General features: G+C 36.2%; 1 protein-coding gene across 1 annotated transcript in view; it reads right to left on the bottom strand.

Moving 5' to 3' along the window:
* The window catches only part of PTPN4 (protein tyrosine phosphatase non-receptor type 4), a 123,850-nt gene that overhangs the window by 8,553 nt on the left and 95,424 nt on the right, over positions 1-19,873 (bottom strand). Inside the window, exons 16-26 of the mRNA XM_067299273.1 lie at positions 16,989-17,148; positions 13,810-13,893; positions 13,669-13,725; positions 12,149-12,305; positions 10,375-10,541; positions 8,530-8,620; positions 8,382-8,443; positions 7,419-7,565; positions 5,225-5,353; positions 3,546-3,694; positions 1,210-1,345 (exon numbers count right to left, since the gene is read on the bottom strand). Coding sequence (XP_067155374.1) covers positions 1,210-1,345; positions 3,546-3,694; positions 5,225-5,353; positions 7,419-7,565; positions 8,382-8,443; positions 8,530-8,620; positions 10,375-10,541; positions 12,149-12,305; positions 13,669-13,725; positions 13,810-13,893; positions 16,989-17,148 — 1,339 coding nt within the window. The remainder of the gene's footprint in view (positions 1-1,209; positions 1,346-3,545; positions 3,695-5,224; positions 5,354-7,418; positions 7,566-8,381; positions 8,444-8,529; positions 8,621-10,374; positions 10,542-12,148; positions 12,306-13,668; positions 13,726-13,809; positions 13,894-16,988; positions 17,149-19,873) is intronic.

Here is a 19,873-nt window from a genome sequence, read left to right as displayed (position 1 = left end):
GTTATTATTTTGCAAAGTGCCATGACTAACAGTGACTACTGCGTAATGGGGTATACGCTGGTCAGCTAGCATTCCTGCCTCTTTGGTCTCTTAGAATATCCTGCTCTCTGCAGTCATCGTTGATGCCAGACCTTACATGGGCATAGTAACAGATTTAGTAATAGCATCATTAATTATTATACATACTCTGCGTGTATATTAGTTAAGGTTATACATGTTTTTATAAAAGGCTTATTTTGCCCCCAGTGCTCCCTGAAGGACCTTTTCTCAACTCTCTTCACATCTGAGAGAGGAGAATCGTGCATCGCGCCATCTTGTGGACATCAGCCGCATCTTTGAGGACATGCATAAGCAGGAAGAGGCAGCATAAGGAGACGTACTAATAATAGCTTATGTTTATGAAACCTCTTAAAAAAAACAAAAACCAAACACTGAGTCTCTATCGCTTTTCCCTCTGACACAGTAAACACCTATGTTTCACTGAAACTAGAAACTCCTGGTTTCTCCGAGAAGAAAATGAGAAGACCAGAAGGTACTTGGCACATGCTGGGAAAAATAGTAGTTAAATCCCTTTTCCGTTGCCTCCTCCTCCCTTTACTAATACAGCTCTCTTCCTCTCTATAAATGCTATAGACATGTAGAAACTCATATTGTACAGTCATCCCAAACAGCAAGAACCATCCTTTATTCTTCTTCCCATATCATCATCCTTCCTGTCCTAGCTGCACAGTAAAACATTTTGTTCAATCGAATGTGAATACTGGACAGCAGCATTAAACTACGGATGACCTAGAAATGGAGGCCCGTGAACACTTTTTGCTGATTTGTGTTTTTTCCTCATGTCTTGCACCTTTCTATGTTCGTGTTTTATACTACTTCCATTCTTACCTCCTGGAATTAGGCTCCTGCATTCTCCATGGAGTAATTTGTACGCTGCTGAAAACGGGCCGTTTTTGACATTAATTGCTAGGTATCCCTGACAAAGAAGCTGCTTCATTCACATTTTCTTTGCAGAAATTTAAAGAACTGCTCTTTTTCAAGAGCCCTAGCAATTTATTTCTGCCTGGAGCCAAGACTGAAGCTACACTGGGCAAAGGTGTCCTCTTCGAAAACTGATCAACAGCAGTCTAATAAAAATACGTCTAATGATACAACTACATAATATGAAATTATTCTTCTATAACGCTGAATAGCAAGTATGATACTCACAGGTGTTTGGATCATCATGGCTCTCTGATCTCTCATGGTTCTTACAATGTCTAATGGATAAACGGGCTGATTGCATTCAATGAGACACATAGCTGTCTCCATAGTGATAAGAACTCCTGTCCGTCCAATCCCAGCACTGTAAAAAAACAAAAACAAAAACAAACAAAATCAAAAAATTAAAAAAGTATCTTGAGTATAATTCACACTTAAAGAACACGTACACTTAAAGAAAATAAAGGTACACTGTACATTTTGAATCAATTTGACCATTACTGGAATGACCGTTACTAGAATGTTGGGTTGACTTGATTAAACCGTTTATATGTCCTTAAAGTGATCCATATCTTCATATTTGAGAATAAGGAACAGAACAATTATTGGAAACCTTTGAAGGATGAGAATAATAATCATTTTCTTTGTATTAAAAAGTATTAGAGAGATCCAACTTCTGTATATTGGAAAATGTCTAGGAACACATAAGAACGATTTCTGTTAAGAAAAGGAAGTACTGTAACACATACATTTCAGAGTAGTTAATATGAACATTCTGAACATTGCCACTCGTTGTTCTGATTTTGAAGTATAACTTCAAATTAAATCTGATCAAAGTATTTCTTTAAAACTCTGACCAGAAGGTGGCATCAAAGCTATTATATATATTTCCATGATGTCAAGAGAATTTTATGACAAGATGTAAATGTGCTAGTTATATTTAAATTATTAAATAGGATTTTATACTTCTAGCTTTAACATACAGAATTTATACGCCGAATGCTCTATCAAAGTAATACAGAAGCAATGCTTGTCAAAGAATCTAAGGATGCATTACAACTTGAGAAGATTCAGAGAATGGCAACAAGGATGATAAGTGTGATACATTTTCCATATGATAAACATCAAGTAGGCTGGGACTCTTCAGCTTGGACGAGAAATGACTGATGGAGGGGGAACACTGAGACATGACAGAAGACAAGAAAATCATGAATGGCATGGACAGGGTGGGTGGTTAACCATCTCTTCCAGTACAGTAATTAGAAACTGTCAAACTAAACTGTTTTAAAAAAAAAATTCAGATGCAAATACGTGGATCTTTTTGCCAAAGGACAGGAATGCAAGAATGCACGAGCTCAAGAACAAGAATAGAAATGTATTTGGAAAAGAAAAGCCTTGGGGTTACTAAATAGACAAACCGTAACCAGTTCAGGAACTTCTTTAAGTTGAAAATAGTTGGAAGCTCAAAAGAAAGAAGGTAGAAGCACCATATAGCCTTGTTCTGTTCTTACTTTTCCTGAGGCATCTGCTTATGATCATTGGTGGAAGCAGAACACTGGGTACATTCACCCTTAGTTTGATTAAGAACAGTTGTTCCTCGAAGAATATTCTTTGCTACACTTTTTATTTACAGGATGAGTGAAAAAGGTATCCTACTACAAATAAAATAGACTAATGCTTACAGATAAGATTAACTCACTTCCAGTGAGCTATAATGCCTGGTTTACTTGTAGGTTAGATAATGTTTAAACTGATTTTATCCCTTAAACTTCTCTGTTTTTCTGCAACTGAAACAGGAAAATGCACATCTGACTCAGGAACATTAACTGTCTGGACAGTGGTCAGAAAGTTAGAGGTCGAATTTTGTTCACTGAACTACTAACCAAGAATTGGTGTAGTGTACGTTCATTTGAAGACATCTGGCATTGCTCATTATTTTAGTTTACTTAATTAGGTATTTTAAGAATTAATATTTTGAAATTTACTATAGGAATGCAGAATGCTTTTAAAAACCACCTCACAAGAACAGCACATACAGAAACACATTTCAGGTATACATAAAAATCCGAGTAATCGTTATTTTAATTAATGAAAAAGATAAATGGTTGAGAAAAATGTGTCATCTTAATGTACATATCAAAATATCATGTAGCCTGAGAATCTGCAAACTTTAGTGAAAGTTGTCTTATTTCATTATCCCATTTACCATTTGTATTTCCTGCTATGGATTATTTATCTGGCTCTTCTAGAACTCTGAAGAACAGTCACTAAAAGGAAAAGTTCCCTAAATATCTTTTGCCATCTCCCTGAATTACTATATAGACTTTCACAAGCATTTTACTTAAATAACAGATCAATACTAGTAAACACTCAAAATATTTGCTTACCAAAATGTGATTATCATGTTAAGAAAAAGTAACTTTAATTTATATGTTGAGTTCTCTTGTCTTCCCTAGAGCAGATACACGACTAGGTATTCACTTGAACAACAAAGCACAGAAAAAATATTTGACAAAAAATAAATTCGGTTTGATGATTTAGGAAAGCTGGAAAAAAATGAATACCTGCAATGAACAACAACAGGTTCTTCTCTGCCAGCCCTCTTCTTTCGCACAAGACACACAAAATCTAGGAAATCACTCGAATCGTCAGGAACCCCATGATCAGGCCATGCTATATACTGAATTTGGGTTAGCTGGCGGCTTTCCTCCTTCTGATCAGCGACACGAAATTTGTTCAGGATAATTAAGGTCCCATGGAAAAAAAAAAAAACAATAATGGGGGAAAAAAATCAATGGTACGCTTACAACAACTTGTGCCCATAATAAAAGCGGCTTCAGGCAATTAGCAGAGCTTTATTAATGTCAATTATTGTTCATCCTGGATTTTACAATTACATTTTTTCATTGAAAACAAAATAAGCATAACAGAACACGTAATAGGCAACGTAAAAATGTGTTTATCTACAACAGGTTAAAAGAATGCCACTTTATGTAACAGCAAATAGTTCAAGGATACAAATGGACAACCTTACCACTAAAAGTACAAGAAGAATGTAAGTCCCAAATTTTAGCAAAGCAAGTTAAGCAAGCAGAGGTAATATCTTACTGGATCAAATGACAGACCTGGTGGTGGTGGGGCGGGGGGAGATGGGCCTTTCAGGCATAAAAGCCTTCCTTCAGACTCGGTGTGAACAGCAGTATTGTTTTGGCCTTATCTGCATCTCTAATTTTATCTAGCATACTATATATACACATCAAGTGCAGAATGACTTAGTTTTCCCACTCCCTCCTCCTCCCGGCACCCAAAAAAATCACGAACAAACAATCTGCCTCTGACTATCGGAGGGGACAGGCTGTACAATCTGTGTAAAAGCAGCATTTCACAGAACAGGAGTCACCACACAAGAAGTAATCTTTTGGCCTGAAATCATCCACAGAGGTTCCACTGCTGATAATAAATGGGCAACTGTCTCAACAGCACACAGAAAAGGACTTTTAGCTGCAAACTGACTACAAGGCAGCTCTGTAAAACTGGCATCTGATCTGGAAATCCAAGCAGTGAGAAACAAACATGTGAACTAAATTCCAGATACCTATTTCCAAAAATTCCTGAGATTGAAATGCTACCTGGGGAAGCTGCGAAAATTGCACATGCCCTGAAAATCATGATATGCATGTCCTAGAAGGCCCTTGTTTACTTCTAGTAGCCAATCCTAATTCATTATGCCTCAGCAGGATTCATCTTCAATCTACTTGCACACAGGCTGCAGAGTCTTCAAGCTGGAATTAAGAAGTGTTTGCCTCTAGAGAGAGAGATTTTTCAGTAGCAATAATGAAATACCTCTAACGTCTGGTGTTTTGAAAACATCAAGGGAATAACAAGTTTCTCAACTTCTTTAATTACTCTTTTTCTTTGGCCAGGGCATTAAAGACACCAATAAAGATTTTTTTCAGACAAATATTAACACATTTTTAATGTGATTCAAAACCAATTAAGAAGATTATGGAAACGGAATCCTTGTGATTTGGCCAGTAAGCACATTTTGCTAATGAAAAGTTATCATTCTGAGAGAGAACTTATATGAACTAAGTACTTGGCAGTAAGACTAGTTTTCTAAAGTCTTCTAGAAACAAACAGTTCTATGTGGATATGCCATCAACCTGAAAAGAAAGTCTGACTAGGTAGTTTAACATTGAGGATTCCACAAATTCAGTTTAAACAAAATATATTATGATTTTACCTCCAGGTTAGTCAGTGTCATTTCTCGAAAGACATAAGCAGGATTTCCTTCTTCTGAATGGCAGGTAATCTGGAAGTTCCCATACGATGAGCTTCCTGACGGCTCTGGCCAGTACTGATGGCATTTAACCTAAGGTCAACACATTTTTAAAGATGTCTGTGTTTAGATTCACAGAGTATTATTTTTATTCTCTCTAGTTCCTTATACCTTTATTCAGTAAAGACTATTTTATCACTTTGTAATTACTGTTAACTTACCTTATTTCATAAGCCATAATGAAATAACACAGTCTGTTTGGTATCACGGAGGTTTCCTGCTCCTCTCTTCAACAGGACACAGGCACCAGCTCTTGAGGTTAGTATAACTGATGATGGGTGCCTTTACATTTCAGTACAACTTTTAAAAGGTATGTCTATAAAATATTTTGTCTCAACACGAGTGGCAGAGGAGCTGCTCTATAAACATTTCTGACTTCTAAAATCCTAAACTAATCCTCTCAAAGCACATTTATATGAGAAAACGTATGAAAAGAACAGGAAGGCCATAAACAACAAGTTGCTAAATTAACGCAGAAACTGGGGGAATGCAGACAGTGGACTTCAAAGCCTATTGATAAAGCTATCAAATGTAAATGCAAACTTTAAAAACTAAGACTTTCTGATATATTTCTTAAATGCCTGACTAGTGAGGTCATTTCAGCTCAAGTGTACTTTCATTTTTCCGACCACCTGGCGATTCTTTAAGAGCAGCCAGATTTGCAGACTTCCTGCTCCCCTGAGACATCCCGGCATGCAGTGGGATAGAGATGTCAGTTGCCTCATGATCAACTTTAGAGCAGGGAGTCTCTGCCTATGGGTATAAGACAGATAAGTCCTTTTATTTCAGTATTTAGCAGGTCTCCAAAGAACTCCACAAATGTCGTTACTGAGGGGGGTGGGGAAACCTCAGAGAACTGCTATTGCAAGTCTGTTCTTAGCAGGTCTGCAAAGAAAATTCCAATATATTAAAAGGGCACTTGTACTGAAATTCCCTCTAATCGTTTTTATTTGGGAGCAGGCAGCATCATGCTAATGTTGAGTCACTGAAAAATGGTTTAAAACCATTACAACTCCCCTTTAATTATTTTAATTATATTTAGAGGCCTGACCTCCCACAGCAAATACATGGTTATTAAAAAAATTTAGACTATATACACACAGTTGAACTAAAGTCTTAATTGATCAGAGCACCCATAACCTACTGTAAATCCATCATCAAAAGAAATTCTAAATTAGGAGAAATTCCATCAAACTTGTTTCAGTCTGTCATTTCTGTCCATGCATTCAACCATCCAGTGCTACTGTGAATGCTCCAGACTACAAACCTGGTTAATTTTGGAATTATACTGTGTATGTGACCAGATACGATTGTTTTGCCTGTCTCCAAAGAACAAAGACTACACAATGAATCAAGCTACCACGGACAAACTACAGGTTGTGAGGTTGCAGTGGGTGGCGGGGGAGGGCTGAAGCCTTTTATGGCACCATACACAATTATTTTTAGTACTTCACATTTCCTTAACTCTTTTATGGCTAATGCTCTGCACTTCTACAGGTTTTAGCATGAAAGAGATTTAAGAAAGTATAATGATTCTTTCATATGATTAAACAAATACTTATAACCACAGAAGCATGTTTTGTGAAAAATTTTAGATTTTCATCTTATCAGGTATTCTCTTGCAGATAGCCATCAAATAACGGCATGTGATCTTAACGCTACAAAGATGATTTAGGCTGCCTTAAAGAATTAACCAATGCATATCAAAGAACTACTCTACAAAAACCGATGAAGCTTCTTTAAGTGTCTTCGTTTGAAGTTTAGACAAAAAACTCCTAAGTAAATTCTAGTTTTTTGCTTTACAATAAAGATTCAAATGAAGAAGCCTATAAATATTTTAAGAAATACATGAAAATTTCAATGTATCTGAGCACTGAACAAAGTTTTAAGATTAACTATATGAACAATAGCAAAAGGTTTAAAATGTAGGAGTCGTGATTGCAATAGTACTAAGCATTGCAGAATGCACTGCCATTAAAAAAAATACCAAAAACATATTAGCGTAATAATAGTATCTTCCTCTAATCTTTTAAAGGGCAATCACCAACAGATTTTTAGAATACTATGCAAGTGGTATTTAAGGAAATCTTTTACTTACTCTGCCCCGCTCAACTTGAGTAGTTAACATTACAACCATAGATGAGCCTTGTTCCCAAGTCATCTGCCAAAAATCAGGACAAGTGTTCGGTAATGGACCTTGACAAGCAATGTACTGGTTTATTATACTGGAAGAAGGGATTTCCATCTAAGAGAGGAAAAAAATCATTATTTTAATCCTTACAGAACTTCATCCTCATGACAAACATAACTAAGGCATCAGAGATTTAGTGTTTAGTGAATATGTACAAAATAATGTGGAAAAAAATCATCAACTGTATTAATTCTGTTTACCGTAAGTTTGTCAATTTGAATTGGCACAGATAAAAATGCTTTAAATTGCTTCTCACTGAAGACTTGCAAAGACCCAAGTGCACTTCATACATTAACTGACAGTTACTTAGTTGCTATGAACCCATGCAATCAAGATTAATGATAAAAAAAACCCCAAGAAACATACAAGAAAATGACAACAGTTTGCAAATAATTTAAGTGCAAACTTCTTCTATTCTTTAGCTTTTAATCTTGGAATCTAATTTCTGTTTTCTGTTCCTGAAAGGAAAAGTAAGTAGCTGTATTTTTGTTGCTACTAACAATAAAAGGGATGTAGGAGTAAGTTCTTTCAGGTTAAATTTTACTGATGTTGAACATTACTGCCACAATGCGCAACCAGAAAAGTGCAATGAGTTCCTCTGGTAGAGGGATAATTTCTCCTAGGGTTTTCTTTTTTGTTTCATTTATAAAAACACCTGTATGTACCTTGTAGCATTAGCAAATAAGTAAATCTACACTAAATATCAAGCCATTTGATTACAGGGTTTTATCAGCCATTCTAGTCTAGATCAGATTTATTACAATTTTGCTCTTAATTTTGATTTTTTAATTGAGTTTTCCATTGAAAAACTGCAAAATTACTTAAGGTTAGAAGCTTCTCTTTCTTTTTTTTTTTTAAAGTACTACTCACATTTATATAATTTGCATTGATGTAATCTTCATTACTTTTTAAAATAACCCGTGTAGCATCATCTGAAAAAATTTTTTAGAAAGATGTTACTTATTTACTAACCACAATAAAATACTTTTAAAACATATACACAAACACACATACTTACAAGGCGAAATGTCTCTGTATCTATTTTTGGAAATGTTTTGAGGTAATTTGGCACAAGACATTGTCATTCCAGGCTTTTTCCTATACAATTGCTGGAAAACAAAAAAGATGGTCAGATCATAATAGACGCAAAAGACTCATTAGCGTATTACTGCCTAAAGATATCTTTTACAGCATAAATGACTGAACAAAGAAAGCTTCAATGAACATGGAAATATTTTTCAACTCAAAAGCTAACACTGTATGAATTTAGTTCTTTTATGGGATCACTGAAAATAATCAGAATATGGAGCCACAGTTTGTTTCAAAGACAAATTGAACGTTAAATCTCGAGCTTCCATAAACACACTGATCTGGACAAAAGTCAGCATTATGGATGGCTAAGGGAGTTAACCGATTCTAACACTGCGCACAGCTGTTTGGGGCAAGCAGATCGTGTTGTGTATAGACTCGCTAGCTACACTGCAGTTGTTTCAGTTTGCTTCAGGTCTCCTTCCATTCTTCATTCAGGGTACAGTGAGTTGCGGGCTACAGGTCCACTCCATTTTTCTCCTGCACAAAACCTGCTTTAAGAGGTTTCTGCCCTTTCATGCTTTGATCACGCATTGCCACAATCCTTGTGCTGCAAACAGTACCAGTGACATGATCCAGACTAATGCAAAAAGCACTAGGAAAACTTTAAGTCTGCATAATTTAAATAGTCTGTTTTAGAGCAAACTCCTAAAAGAGGTGAATTGACAGAAAGGAAGAAGCGCTAACCCGTGTGAGAGACTGAAAATGTGTGGTTAAGGAGGGATTTTAAACCACTTTTCCACTACAGAACACTTGTTCTCCCAGTATAACACACCTGGGTGACTACACACAGCCTACAGAGAAGTTTGACATATTTTCATGATAAAAAAGCTACATGAAGAGTCTAGGAGTTGTGCTTCACTACATCCATATATTTTTCAACTCAAAAATATAAACCAAAGCCACCTATATAAGATTGAATAGCTCCCAGTCTAAACCTATTCAATATATGAGATGCATATACTGCAAAGTCTGGCAAAAAAAAAAGGCTTTAAAGAATTTTTTTTTTTTTTTTAATAAATGTATATTGTAACACATTATGTTAGGCTTCCATTTGGCAAGGAATTCACACTATTGTGCTTGACAAAAATATTGCCACTTGATTCAAGTCACTTGATCTCATGCATTAGAAAAGGTGGAAAGCGAACACAGCCTGTGTCAGTACTCAGCTGGAATACCATCACGGCACAAGCAAGCGCTGAAGAAAGACTTTAGCTGTGGGCAGCTTAGGAGTGTTCTTTTTAAATAAGTCATAAAAAAATCAACTGTTTATAAAAAATTGTTATCTATTCTTAAAATTAGGGTTGTATTTATTGGTAATTTTATCTGCCCTCACTAAAATTGTCTATAAAACATCAACAGTTTAGCTGTGATTCAGTTTCTATATTAACTTAGATATGGAATGAAAGTGAGTACAGAACACAGACTTTGGTATAGATTTTTCAATCTTTGTCCTTATTAAAAAAATAATTTACATCAGCATAGGCCCCTCATAACTGTAAAAAGCTGTAAGCAACCAATAAAGCTATTTATAAGTGAAACAACATAAAAAAAGTAGCACATAAGGATTATTCTATGCGATAACTTTGCACATGTAGTATTTCAGCAAAGGAGTACATTTTTATGTCATTCTTTCTTTTGAGAACATAACTCAATTATTTTGTTAGAAGATGCTGACCATACTGAAACTTAACTGAAAATTGTTCCGTTTAAAATAATTACTATCCAGAAAGACTTGGAGCTTGTACGCAGCTACAGACAACACAGTACTTACATCAAACTGAGCCAAAACAGTTCCAGTGATAAGCCCGTCTGCCAGCTGAATCATGGATTCCCTCAGAGCATTATCATCTTGATGGACACCATCAAGCGGAGACTTCTCAGGGATGTACTGGAAGTCAGGCTCACTCTCCAGCTTCTCTTCCACAACATCATAGACAGCTATAGCAAACAAAGATATGACAGCTTGAACATGATATGCTCTTTGGTTAGTTCAGTTAATGCTAATAGTAAAGCCATTTATTCAAATCAAAAGAAAAAGACAAGTATTTCTTCTGCAGAAAAATATGTATTTATTAACCCACTGATTTTAATTCCCATCAGCAAGGGAATGTTGCCTTTAGCGATCATTATAACTCACAACAAAACTATTTTTTATTAGTCATTTTAAGTGAAAACACATCAACTTATCCATACTCCTAAAATTTGATCAAAACTCATATTACAGCCTACCTTGTCTGATGCAACACACTAACCTCAGATTCCCACATCATGCCTCTGAAGGCATTGCAGTTGGATTTATATTCTTATTTTTATTTCATTTTGTATTGATCTATTCCTTTAGGCTTCTCTAATTATGGGAAGACATGCAGATTGCCTGATAAAATGGCATTAATATATGCCATTATAATTCTATCAATCCTGTATGCACACCCTGACTACAAATAAATATAAACTCAAAAAATATAATATGCATCTTCTACTACATGTAACAAACATATGCTGTTTGAAAGCCTGTCTTTAAATGAAGTCACATGACAATGAAGGAGGAAACTGGCAGCTCCTGAATTCTAAAATTCAAATGTTTTTATTCAAAATACAAAGATAATCAACACACATGGGGATACTGACTTAGTAAATTTGTAAACAAAGTTAACATCATTTTATTTTATATGAATAAGGAAGAAAGCGTACAAAACCATCAAGAGAACTTGCATACACAGAATGGGAACACAAGTAAGCAATCAGCACGAATAAGTGAATAAAGGAAAAATAATTTGTGAGCAGGCTGAGGTACTCTAATTTCAATTATTCTGATTAAATATTATTTTTCGTTCTGTTTTTTGCTGTGTGACTGTATTATGATTGGGATGCAGAACAGAATTAAACCCAGCAACCATCTGCTGGCAACATGCCAACAGTGTATGTCATGAATATATTGCACAAGCTGTTATTTAGACTGCATTTTTAGCACTTCTTCTATTAAGCATTATCAAGTAGAAATGTTACCAGTAGTTCTGGACTGTTTTAAAAACATATGGAACAATTTTGCATATATTGACCTCCAAAGTCATTCACCAAATCACAGAACATTTGAGGTTGGAAGGGACCTCTAGCGATCATCTGGTCCAATCCTCCTGCTCAAGCAGGGTCAACTTGGTCACCCAAACGCTGTTGGGTTGGTGGCAGGGGTTTGAAGCAATAACAGCATCCTCAGAAATTGTGTTCAATATATATATTTTTCTGGACTTTTTTTTTATTAATGAGAGGACAAAATTTAAAATAGTGCTCTCTGTTAGAGATACTCAATCTCTAGATCTAGAGATTCTGACTCATTTTCAACATTTATTTATGCAGTTTCTCAGAGTATGTTATTGTGCAAATCTTGATGAATTGATTGTCTTGTTGCAATTTTGTATTCTTTTTCAAGGAAGGGCACTCCTTCTTACAAGGACTGTAAGCATTCTATCTCAGGACACAAAATGAAGGTTAGAAAATGAAGGCAAGTTTTTTTTTTTTCTTTTTGTATTATGTATTAGATCACTCACCATTGGGTCGAACTAGGAGCACAAGTTCCCCTGAGTGTCTCTCACAGCTAGCTTTAATAAACATAACAACTTGATCATGGGTATGTTCTGCTATATCCCTGCCGTTAATCAGTACAACCTGGTCCCCTTCATTCAAACGAGGGACACAGAGATCAGCCTGCAACGTAGAAAGAAAAAAACCCCGTCAAACAAGCCATTTCCATTTTGTCACCTTAAAATATCAACTTAAAATAACTACACTCAGGGACATGAATCCTACCAGCCGAGTTGCTATGGTTGCCACGTTGTATTCGAATGATAAATCTAAGTGTTGCACAATACGGGAGACAGTGCCATTCACATGAACGCATCAATTTGTAGCTGGCAGGGGACTGTCACTGTAATACATCTTTCTGCAGCTGTTAGTCTACACCTCTGGTTGAAGCTGAAAGCCTGGCTGAGCTCCTCTGTTTGAATCAGATTTTGTATAGGCAATTAAAAAGCAGGGTGCTCTAATCTCTGAAGGGAATGGAGCAACATGACCAAGCCTTGTCCAAATCAGCTTCACAGGCTTAAATGCTTCAAGTAGCACATATCACAACTGTCGTGACAGGAGTAAGACAGCAAGGATCAAAGAAAACGCACAGATCCAAGTAACGCAAGAAAGAGGAACTGGCAAATAAAAATAACTATTATATCATAATCCAACCACGGTTGCAGATATGAAAGAACACATGCCATCACCAAATATCTTCTCCTTGGAGCCTGGCTGTTTAAAGCATTCAGCCAAAATTACTTATGTTAGAAAACACATTAGAGAAAATAATTAATGGAGAAAAGAACAATGCTGTCTGTGCTCATTTCAGTAGTTCTACCTAGAAAAAAATGCTGCATTTCTTAACGTTAGCAAGCAAATGGTTCACGCAAGTTTCTTCTAAAAGGTGTAAATAGAGCTGACTTCAGTCAGCTTAATACTAGGTCAGTATTTCTGGCAATCGACTGACAAAATATTGTGCCTAGTCTGAAGACGTTATCGATAGTCACTAAACCCCAGTAACAACAGACAATCAGACCTGATGAATGATTCATGATGTCTGATTTTAATCTAAATCTTGGCTTTATTCAACTACATCTGTCATTAAAACAAGAGGGATTTGCCATTTTAGTTATTTTTAAGAGAATACGATTCAATACATAATTTATGTGAAATGATATGAATGCCTCTGAAAAAGTAATAAAGTGAATGCATTTTTTAGGACAAAACAGCTCAAGAAATGGTGCATACTGAACATTCATAACTCCCTGTAATTTTCAGAAATTTATCTTGTTTCAGTAAGAAAGACATATTTTTGATGATTGAAGAACTTTTCCTTTTATGTTACACAGCCCTATCAAAACCTCATTGCCAGTAATTTGCATTGCTAGAATATTAGCACAAGCTTATTTTCATGGACAGCTGAGAAATAATTATCAATTTTGAACACATACTTCAAAATACACACAAACCGATATCAAAAAAAAAATGTTTTTTGACAACTTACAGGTGTTCCTGGAGCTACCCTGGACACTATTACTGGCATCTTCTGATCATATCCACCCTTTAAAAATTAATTAAATTAGTCATGGATCATAACTGTCAGAAACAATCTTTACAGATATGAAGAGATTCAATGCATTATTACCTTTACATTGAAGCCAAACCTTCCATTTTCATCTGGTTTCATTCTGATCATAACAAGATTGTCATGGGGGACACCCCCATTGGGCTAGTAAAAAAAAAAAAAAGTATATTTATACATAATTTGTTCATAGTTACTATAGACTTTGAGAATATTATATACAACAATTTTTCAATTTCCTCACCAAATAATTGATACTGGAGACTTGAGAAAGCATCAAGTAACAATGCAAACTGCTTTACTTACCTTGAGTGAGAAGGAAAAAGATTTATGCACTTAAAGTCTTGGGCATAATTAAAAGTGTGTTCTTTCAGCAGCAAGCTCAAAGTAAGAAAGAAAGAGTATTAGAAAAGACTAATTGGCTTCAAGCAGTCTTAAGACGAACAGAGTTTAAAAAAGGCAGTATTCTAGACTTGTTGAGACTGCAGTAAAAGGCCTGCAATAAAAATGCACTATGATTAAAAAAAAAAAAAAAAAGGTAGCTGAGGGTATACTTCTGTTTCTAGTAACAGTAGTATGATGATAAGAAGAGGGGGCAAATTCAGCAGCAAACCCCATATCCCATATCCCCAATCCTATTTCTGATGTGCTGCAATATGAGGTATGACGCATACTTTGTACTAACCAAGCTCTGACAATTTTAGACAGGAATTCTCTTCCTGTAGCTACAGCTTTTTTTGCTGGTTTGATTCTGATCAGGACAACACTATCATAGGAACGACCAATAAACTGGGGAATATTACTTTTTTTTTTTTAAATCTGGAAAATTCAACTTACTACTATTGAAATGATTTTTTAGTTTGTTCCCATTAATACTTATATACTTCATAGACCAAAGATCAGCTAGTATTTCTATGGCACTAGAGCATGTGAAGGATTATTAAAGATATTTGTTGCAAGGAAGTTTTCAATGTTACAAATTATACCCAAGCAAAAGAGTCATGCAGACAGGCAGCAAAATTCAAATTTATTAAAGCAAAGCACCTACATTCCTATACGGTAAGAAAATTCAAAACCTACAGGATCGATAGGTTAAAGAAATCTACTAAACTTGGCTCATAACAACCAGAAAAAAAACCCACAAAAGCTAACTCACTTCTGGGTATTTTAAGCTCTCGATTAAATCAAAGCAGAAAAATCCTCAATGCATTCATAGTAATGAAAAGCTGAAAAATTCAGGAGAAGAGAGTAACAGCACAAGATCGGCTAACGAGAAGGAAGGGTGCTCAAGAACCCCAGACACATGCCAGTCATTTTAGCCCCCAGGCACTGGCACAGGGGACTGGACTCCGGTTCCTGGGCAGGATGAACAACCACCAAGGGCTCACTTGCAGAGTTTGATACACCTGCTGCCACGCCATTCCACAGGCAAAAAGGGAATAATAATTTCCCATTTTAACAGCCAGTTCTGAGGAGCAGTTTACAGTGAAAACCCTGATGAGAGCCCTGTATGCCACCATTAACCCACCTGATTCCAGGGATTCCTGGCTGACCTGTGTTCAAGTACTTTTGAGCTGGACATTCTCAGAGTGGATGCTTACGGATTGCAGATGGAGTAAAAAGCTGTTATTTCCATGCCTGCCCCACTACCATTCTAAATAGACTCTCTGTCCATACAGCAGACAGAAGAAATCAGACAGCTTAATGAAGCCAAAAAGTTGAGGATTTTTTCCTTAAAATATTTGCGATGGAACAGAAGAAGAAATTTTAGCGGTACATGAATCTGAAGTGCGTTCGGCTCAGGAAAGCAACTATGAAAAAACCCCAAACTCTTACATTTATAATTTCACAAAATTTAAGAGTCATACTGCTTTCCTTCTTCTCTAGTACCCAAAATAAAAAGCAATCAGCAGACCAAATTAGATCTGCAATTACAACAGCATACTGCCTTCAGTGGGGCTGCATAAGTGTAACGCATTGGACCATAGCAAACAATGACACTGACAGTGCACATGGAAAAAAGTCTAGCTCATTCTCACACAGCTGTGTTGGTTTTGCAGAACTAAAAGGAGTTTAAAAAAAACCAACTGGAAGTTATTTTTGTCATTTCAGGAAAGATAACTGAATGCAGAGCAGAAAGATTTGGTGAGTAAGGTGGTGTTATTTTTCAGAACCGAAAAGAACTTTAATATGACTCAGGTAAGCACTAGCAGGACAACGTTTTTAGAAATTCTGTTTCATGATTTAATTACAGCCAAACTTTTACAGCATTGCAAAAATGCTCATAAATTATGAGTTTCACTTTCGTGTGTTTTATTAAATCCCCACATAAGGAATTAAATAGTTTTATGCGAATCTTAACTTTACAGTGAGGCTTGAGAGAACATCATAGGCTTAGAGCTCAGAATGCAAATAAAAACAACCCAAAGACATTTCTAAAATATCAGTTTGGGGAGCCTGACTCATAGTTTTAAATGCTTGAGGTTGGTAAAACTGTTTTTACAGTATTTACTATATCTAGATGTTAAACAGTTTTCCCATCCCACAAAATGTTTCTTGCCTCACATCAGTATAAAACCAAGAACCATTTGAAAACTTTCGTAGGGACAAAGCTCACAAAAACGATCAGTTAGATCTCACCCCTGTGAGACAATAATCAGTTGACTAGCTTACTCATCTAGGACATGCTTAAATGTGGAAAAGGAACTTTTGCTTAGATCTTCACATTCCTCACTGCAAGCCTCTTGGGAGCGTCTCCTTCTTGGAGATTCTGACTGGCAATTCTACAACGAATTCAAGAAACCTTTCCTGACCCAACTGCTCTAAAAGCTGGTAGGCATGAGTTTCAGGTTTAGGCTCAGCTTTTTGAAAGAAGCTAAATTAAACACATTTTTTCAGACCAGCACCATTATCTACAATGTCTTCTTTACCACTGATGGTAAATGACTCCTCAAATAAGAGCACTCTGCAAGTGCTGAAAAGCCACCTGAACGTTATAAGGACATCCCTAAAATGTTTTGTATACCCATCCCAATGCAGTATCGTGACAACAGACACAGGATTACTCCTGCAGATGGGAAAAAACAGTGGGAGCTAGCAAAGAGATGGTATGCATAAGGGAAATGCTTCAGTGTAATGCACAAACATGAAAACTTCCTAAAGGTATCAGAATCGAGCTTGAGAAAAGTAGGACTATCATTCAGATAAAAAACAGAACAACTAAACCGGATCCAACAACTCACTGTGGATTTTTCAGGCGACACAGGAACATCAAACGTTTCATTAATATGGTTATCCAGTTCTTGCTGTGAGTGTGAATGATGAATTTGGTTCCAACTGTTCCTTTTAAATTGTTTGGGTGGTAACGCAGGAGGCTGCCCATCTATAGGAGTCTCTTGAGATCTAAATGCCAAAACAAAAGTATGAAGCGGAACAATAATTAGATATTGACAGTTCTTTTAAGATTCCAAGTGAACTAAACAAGTTGCTAGAAGAAACCCAGAGCCTGAGGGCTGAATATATGTATATATTTTTAGAACTACAAAAATCTATTGTAGTGCAGCAAAGTTCAAGTGTATGTTTGGAAGTGATGCTGTTTTCTTCTCGAAAAGCAACTGCGCACAGATCTAGTAAGTTCATTTTTTATGCATGACTGCTTTTTAAAATGTTTTAAGCACTCTTAACCCACTTTATATTTGAAAATTGTAAAATCCACTGTTTTTATACTCTGCAGTCTTCATAAAATCTTATTTCTAAAATAGATATCTTTCTTAATATATATTCCCCAATAAGAAAATCAGTTAGTTCACATCTTAAATTAATGCCTGCCATTTAAACCTTAAAAACAAACAAGCAGCATAATTTGCATTCCTATGCTATTTTGGGGGTTTTGATCTAAAAAATACATAAATGGAGTGCAAATGCGTCAACTCAAATATCCCCCCCCCACTAATTTGAAAAGCTCACTGGAGATGACAGTTTTGAAGTTTCAATTTTTCAATTTAAAGTATATGCATACATTTCAAGATAACTTTATTTTTATTTTTGCTTAAACATATTTCCTTTTGAAACACATGTAGCTTTAAAATATTTGTCAAGATGGGCTTCATAACACATTTTTTGGTTGAGCTTTAACACCATCACCAAGAACAAAATAGGGAAACCTTATATTTCTGTTTTAGATCTGCAAAGCACTGTTCCATAAATTAATAAAAATGTTCACTGTGTTTATGCATAATATGGATAATTTCCTTTATTACTCCTTTTGGAATAAAAGCTTAACTGTATAATTTGTATTACATAAATATGATTCATCTTTCATTATACGGCTTTATACTTAAAAATTAAGAATGTTTTTAGAGGCCCAAAAGGGCAGTTAGCACATAGCTCCCATTAATTTAGTTTGAACGCCAGTTTCTAAATACCAGCAAGTCTACATGCTTTTCTCCCTGCCAACCACATTAAGACACATTATTAAGTAATTTAGCTACTTATGCCAACAGCCCACTGATAGTAGTGGCAAATCCAAAAGCCACCAAGAATGAAGTTAGAGGTTACAGCTAAATCTAAGGAGAAGCCACCGCGAGAAGCAGTGGTGCCGTTCCCTCTTTCACCCGCACGCGTGCTGGGTGCTGCCTCGAGCGGCTCTGGTGCTCCCCCCGGGCTGATGCAGCTTGCCCAGCACCCAAAACGCGCTGCCCTTCTGGAGGGACCCTGCTTCGCCCTCTGCCCGTTCAGCAACGTGGGCCTCAGCACCGGGGCAGTAATTTTAAGTGGAGGAAAGTACATTCCCAGGAGGCAGGAGGAGGACACTGCCCCTTTCATTTTCAGCAAGTGGTAGGATTAAACACACACACAAAAAAAAAAGTAATCACGCAAATTGTCTTACTGAATTGATTTGGTTTAGCCATGGAAAACTGTGAGGCTCTCAGACTACATTTCATGTTGCTGCAAGTTAGAAAACTTAAGGCAATAACGCATTAAATTCCATACTGTACAATTTGTTTCTGTGCAATTAAAGAACAGCAGATCCCAGATACATGGCTTCACGTAAAAAGGAAAGTCTAAATGATATAAAGTAAGTAATGAACATCTTCCAAAAAGCATGATAACGGAGAGCAAAAAGGAATATTTCACTTTGAAAAACACATACATTTCCCATTGCAGAGAGAGAAAAATACGGCGCTTGCCAACATTTGCAAAATGAATTTTCAAGGCAACTATAAATTATTGATTTACAAAGGTCAGCCAGAGCTTTTTAACTCTCTACGTATTTATTCTTTCATGTCTGGCCAGCATGGGTTATTCAGCCTTTTAAGTAAAGGGCAAGATAGCCATATATTTTCCTGCAATGATAATTCCTGGGAGTTTTAACCTGGAAGAAAAAAAAGGAGGGGGGGGAACATCCATAGAGACACAAAAGAAGCAATTCCACTAAAAAGTAAAAGATGGCATCTTCTGTTTGACCAGACGCCTGTACATACATGTCAACAAACACAAATAAATTCCTACAGAACATACAAACCTATAGAAAACATTTCAAAAGCAACTTAAAAGAGCATTTTAGCAGTAGCAATGAAACTCCCGCAATATATTAACATAATGAGTTGTGAGAACTAACACAATCGAGCCTTGGGCAAAAACTTCCCCGCTTTGTGTTTGCCCAGCCAGCTTTGCCCTTCCTGCCCGGGCCCAGTGACAGCAGCCTATTTTGCAGGCAGAGCAGCTCCCCGCTCCTGCGTTCGGCAATTTGCATAGCAATGAAATAACGCACAAAACCTCGCGCAGACAAGCTTTGTGTATTTTTGTTGTAGATATCCGGTCTGACCTTCTAGCGTATTAAACAAAAAGGTTCATAAACATCCCCGTAAGTTTATTAAGCTGAACATCTATCATGGGCTTTTGGAGTTTAAGGTTGTAATTACCTCAGTAAACTACAAGCAGAAATATCTCAATTTACTTTCAAATAGCACATGCAGATGAAGACAAAAATACAGAATTAAAGACTGCATTATTTAGGCTGCAATATCCTTCTAAATTGCATTGAAACACTTTTTTTTTTTTTTTTAAACTATATTTAGTCCATCCTTAAAGAGATTACTAACCTACAGCCTGTCAGGCGAGCCAT

The sequence above is a fragment of the Apteryx mantelli genome, chromosome 6, assembly GCF_036417845.1.
Source record: "Apteryx mantelli isolate bAptMan1 chromosome 6, bAptMan1.hap1, whole genome shotgun sequence".
NCBI classification, from domain to species: domain Eukaryota; kingdom Metazoa; phylum Chordata; class Aves; order Apterygiformes; family Apterygidae; genus Apteryx; species Apteryx mantelli.
This window is presented reverse-complemented; position numbering and strand designations above follow the sequence as displayed.